This window comes from Cygnus atratus, chromosome 3 (assembly GCF_013377495.2).
Source record: "Cygnus atratus isolate AKBS03 ecotype Queensland, Australia chromosome 3, CAtr_DNAZoo_HiC_assembly, whole genome shotgun sequence".
Classification (NCBI taxonomy): domain Eukaryota; kingdom Metazoa; phylum Chordata; class Aves; order Anseriformes; family Anatidae; genus Cygnus; species Cygnus atratus.
This window is the reverse complement of record NC_066364.1, coordinates 78,763,433-78,768,777: the sequence shown is the minus strand read 5'-3', so window position 1 is coordinate 78,768,777 and position 5,345 is coordinate 78,763,433. Positions and strand designations below refer to the sequence as shown.

The following is a 5,345-nucleotide window of genomic DNA, read 5'->3' as shown; positions in this document are numbered from 1 at the left end:
CTTGATCACAGGGGTACAGGATGCAAGTCATAATGACAAAATTGTCTGGCTAATATAATGTAGTTGAGTGTAGATTATTATAGGATTTGTACAAAAGGGAATTTGTTGCTGGCTTTTTTTTTTCTTCCATATTTTATACCAGTAGTAAATATCTCTGTCTTGCGCTGCTGGGTTGAGATAGTGAATCTTCTTGTTGTTAACAGGTACTTCTTGCAAATACATTGGTTTGTGACTTTTCAGTGATAAATCAGTGACATGAAGTTCCTTCCCATTTTTACTGACTGGGAATTGTTTGTATAGTAAATAAAATAGTTTTCTCTCATAACAACATAGATAATATCTGAAAAGATTATTATCCCAGAGAGCAGGAAACTCTCCGTGCAATAGTAACTACCTTGAGTCTGTATTTGAAAAGACAAAAACCTACTAAAACATGTTGAGCATTATGCTGACATTCTGCTCGTGTCAGAAAATTAGTACACGTTTTCTGTCATTTTTCAACATTTTCCTGATGAAATTATAAATGCTATTACAGAATAAACTTTACAAAAGTTATCCCAGATAAAATTACATGAAAATAGATTGGATATTTTTGTTATTTAAACCAACAAAATATTGTTCCTACCATATTTACTACTGGAACTTGAAAAATGAAGGTGGGGTAGGAGATAGAAGGGGACTGGGAATTTGACCTTGAATTTCAAGCTGTTTGGGGTTGACAAATCTTTTTAAAATAAACTTTTCTTAAGCAATGATCTTCAAATCTTGGATTCTTAGTGTTAGCAACTCATGTGAATAGCCAGGCAGTAAAAATGGCTGGGCAGCTTTGTATTTCAATGGCATGAGAACTGCATGGATCTTACTCCATCAATAAAATCAGAATTATTGCCATGTATAAATGGCAGTCTGAGTTCATGTGTATCAGAGGTCCATGGCATTAAAAGAATTATTTTTTTTTGTCTGGAATCGGAGTTGATGAAGCAGAGGTACCCTAAAGAACATTTCAGAACTGCTCAGCAATGAGATTCCTTTGATGTATGGGTATTTTCAGCTACTTACCTTTAGATTAAATATGCTAGCAGTATTCTTCTCAGAAGTCAACACCAAATACTTGAATAATCCTCACAGATGTTAGTAATTTAAATAGGAAAGGTACTGTCATTCCTACAAAATAAATATATAGTAAGATGGAAATAAAAAAAAAAAAATCCCTCAAAGACGTTCAAGCGTAAACACAGATTCTTGCGATAAGTACATGGAGTCCTCGTTGTCACATTAGGAATGCGCAGTGAAAAACAAAAAAGCCAGGGAAAGAAGTCAGATTGTAAATGGCAGGGGAAAGGGGAGTTGGTGAGTCCATCACTTAACAGTCTTGAGGATAAACATCATAAATGATGAGTTAGTTGGGAATGTAAAGTAGGATAAGGAAGTGAACTTGTCAAAGAGTGGAAAGAGGCAACAAGAGATGTAAAAGCCAAGGCAGCAAGCTTGAGCTCTCTCCAGATTCAAGTCAAAGACTATCTCTGAAATTTGTAACAGGGATATGGACAGACTCTAAAATAAAATAAAAACTCAGTAGTAAAACAGAAGACAAAAGTCCAGTGATCAAACTGGAAATCATAAAAACCAGAAATCAAAAGCTAGCATCAGATGGTAGTTCAGCCATTGTAACAGAAAAGGGGATGTGGCATACAGCAATTCGGCCAACAGAACAGAAAAGGAGACGTGGCAAATTCTTCATTATCGTGAATCTTTAAATCAAGATGTAATATGCTCGTTTGTTCAGAGTTTCTTGACTGTGGGTCCAGCCCCTCCACTCCTTCCCCACTGTCAGAGAATGCAATCAGGGAGTTGTGAAGCATGGAAGATTTACTGCCCTCTCTTTCCTACTCTTTACACACCCTTACTTTTCAAGGTCAAGTAGCTTCCATCAACTCCTCAAAGCTCTCCCAGATTATATAGATTTACAGTCATCAATAATTCTTAAAACTATTTTATGATCATGAAAATCTAACTTCAATGAGAAACTTCAACCTCCAATAATGGAAAAAGGGCTCATCTAGTTCTGATCACTGTATTTAGTGACAGTACAGTGAAACAAATGCCTCGTTATACCAATTAGCTGATAAAAGTATGTGCTGTTATTGGCTGTGACTGTTTTAAGCAACTATTTGTAATGAAGCATGGAACTATTTTCACAAGGGAGAAAAACTTAATGTTCAGCTAGGAATGCATTTTGTACTTGGCTGTTTCTGTAATACATTATTACTTCTACCCTGGACAAGTTTTATGAGTACTGCATTTGCTGCTTCTATTTTCTTTTCTGCTTTTGACAGCAAGTTTTTTTCCTGTGCTGTTCAGATTACTTTTGTGTTAGGATACTGATGTTGATGTCGGACTCTAAATACCAATCAAGATCCACTTGTTAAGAGATTCTAGTAGTTTATTTGAAAAACTCGTAAGTAAATTCACCAATATATTAAATGTGCATGATGTGGTCTTAAATTAGCTTGTATTACTTGTAGCTACATGTAACACTTTATACAAATAGTTTAAATACCATATTTTAATCCAGGCAGTGACAAATTGTGATTACATTGTATATCCAGGAAGATTGTTTATTACAAGTTCACTGATGTCTTTGTATTGGTTAGGAACATGTAGTTGTCCCAAGAAATCACCATCTGTGTCTGGCAAACTGGTTTCCAGGGCACTAGGTTCAAGATCAGACAAGTCAGGTGGCAAGTAAGAGCTAACTTGAGTTAGTGACTGGCTTTGTTCTACGGAGGTCTGCCCCTTTCCTACATTCTGATCAGTATCAGTGCTAACTTGTTTGCTTCTTGGTATAGATGCTTGTTTAATATCCTGATCAACTCTGTTCTCATCCTTATTGATCTGTTGGGCTTCCTGTTCTTCATCGAATAACCTTCTCTGAATGGAGACATCATTAAGTACATCAACAGATTCACCCCTAGTTCTTCTGCTGTTTTTTAACTTGCGGTTTCTCTTCAAAGAGTGGACTGGGGATGAAGCTGACTGCACTGGAAGATCTGATGTACTTTCAGCGCTTTGACTTGCCTTTGAAACTCTGGACCTGATAGATTCTGGCTCTGTATCTGACCAAGGTCGCTTTGGGCTTTCAAGCCAGAGAGGTTCAGGACTGCTGTCAAAAGCTTCCAAGTCTCTGCCTGTACACTCAGCACTGGTGAAATCTTCTGAATAAGCTGTGTTGTCAGGACTAACAACAAAGTCATCTGAGTATATGAGTTCAGAGTTCTTTTCAACACTCGTGCTGGGGCTTAGTTTGTGATCACTTACAACAGAAACATCATCGTGCTCCGTGGTTTTATGATGAAGTAAGTGTACTTCTTCCTCATTACCATTACTTCCCTTTGCATTAGCATCTGATGGGACAGCTGCTGGAAGCTGGACTTTCAATTCCCTTTCCTTGTGAGCAGACTTTAATACGGTTTCTTCCAGTAAGGGGGCTGCAGTTACTTTGCGTGTATGTTCTTTGTTTGCAGTCTCGTTCTTCCTCAACAGCCTTTCGACAGCCTGTTTCTGCAGGTCAGGGGAAACATCTCCTGTGCTGGAAAAGTACTCTTTGAGAGCACAGTTTTGTAATGGAGTCTCGACAATTTCATCAAACTGACCATCCTGCTTTGAACTGTCTCCGTTGCTACAGTGCTTGTAAGGAACTATGTGCTTTTCTCCAGCATTTCTGAGCAGCTTTTTTTTGGATGAAGGGCTTCTCTCCTTCAACATCTCCATTTGCTTTCTTCTGTACTGCTCTCTCCTTTCAAGCAGTATCAGCTTATCAGGGTTGGTCTGCTGCAGCCGTAGCCTCAGTGTATTTGTCAGCCCATACAGCAGTTTCCTTCTGGGAGGTCTGTTTTCCTTAGGTTTGCAGTTCCTTTCAGATCCCGTCTCTCCCTGGGGTGCAGCTTTCTTAGGTCTTCTCACAGCCTGTGCAGACTCCTGGGAGGTGGCCTCCTGCAGGCCTTGCCTGAAGGGAGGGCTGGCAGCTCCGCTGTTCCCATGGGACCTCGCAGGTGCCTTCGCAGGTTTGAGGACAGAGGAGCAGCCAGGGGGCTGCAGGTCCGTGCCGCTGCTCCTTGGGGCCTGGTAGAGCGAGGCCAGATGCGGGTGGACGGCAGCGGGTGCGGCATGGCCGGTGATTAGCGACAGTTCTGCCAGCAAGGCGCTGAGCAGCGGCAGCTGCCCCAGGGTGGCGTGGGGCTGCTGGGGGTGCAGCAGCGAGGGCCCAGCGCTGGGCCGCGGGGGGCTCTGGGCCTCGTCGTGCCCCTGCGGGCTGTGCACCACGACACGCTCCTCTTGACCCGCTGCTGCTGCTGGTGGGGGACGCGGCTGGGCCGGCTCGCAGCGGTAGTAGAGCACGGGAGGGCAGATGATGTTGCCCCCTTCCTCCTCCTCCTCGTCTTCCTCCTCAGGGGAGGAGGAGGCGTGCGGCGAGGCAGCGCGGGGGCTGGCGGGGCCCCGCTCCCCGCCGTCCCGCAGCCTGCTGAGGCGGACGCCCAGCGCCACCTCCCCGACGGGGCGGCCGGCGGCGTCCCGCAGCGGGAAGCGGCCGCGGCGGCCCCACGAGGCGGGCGGCCCGGGGCACCGCAGCAGCCGGGCGGCGGCGGGGGCGAGCGAGAGGCGGCAGGCGCCGAGCAGGCGGGCGGGCTGCGGGCCGGGCCCGGCGGGCAGCGCCACGAGCAGGACGCGCAGCGGCTGGCGGCGGAGCGCGGAGCGCAGCGAGCCCCGGCGCCAGCGGAAGAGGCAGCGTTTGCCGCGGCCGAAGGGAAAGGGCCGGCCCGAGAGCAGCGGCGAGGAGGAGGCGGCCGGGAGCAGCAGGAGCGGGGGGAAGTCGAGGAAGCGCAGCGCCACGGCCGGGCGCAGCGCGGGGCCCGGCGCCGCCACCCGCACGGCCGCCACCAGCAGCTCCAGGCAGTACAGCCCCTCGCCGCCGCCGCCCGGCATGGCGGCACCGCGCCTCTCGCGGCACGGCTCCCCCGGGGCCCGCCGGCCGTTACCGCAGGCAACGCGCCTCTGCAAAGCGCGCTGGGAGCTGTAGTCCTGGGCGCGGCCCTGTCACGGATTCATTGAATCGTCAACGTTGGGAGAGACCTTCGTGGTCATCTGGTCCAACCATCCCCCTACCACCACCGTCACCCACTAAACCATGTCCCTAAGCACCATGTCCAACCTTTCCTTGAACACCCCCAGGGACAGTGATTCCACCACCTCCCTGGGCAGCCTGTCCCAATGCCTGACTGCTCTTTCTGAGAAGAAATGTCTCCTCATTTCTAACCTAAACCTCCTCTGGCACAACTTGAGGCCAT

At 47.1% G+C, this 5,345-nt stretch overlaps 1 protein-coding gene across 1 annotated transcript; it reads right to left on the bottom strand.

Annotated features, from left to right (window-relative positions):
- Positions 1-2,434: 2,434 nt before the first annotated feature.
- MAP10 (microtubule associated protein 10) lies at positions 2,435-4,983 on the bottom strand. Its single transcript, XM_035559143.2, has one exon. It carries the CDS (start codon positions 4,981-4,983, stop codon positions 2,593-2,595), a length of 2,391 nt encoding a protein of 796 aa, XP_035415036.1. The 3' UTR covers positions 2,435-2,592.
- Between the last annotated feature and the right edge of the window lie 362 nt (positions 4,984-5,345).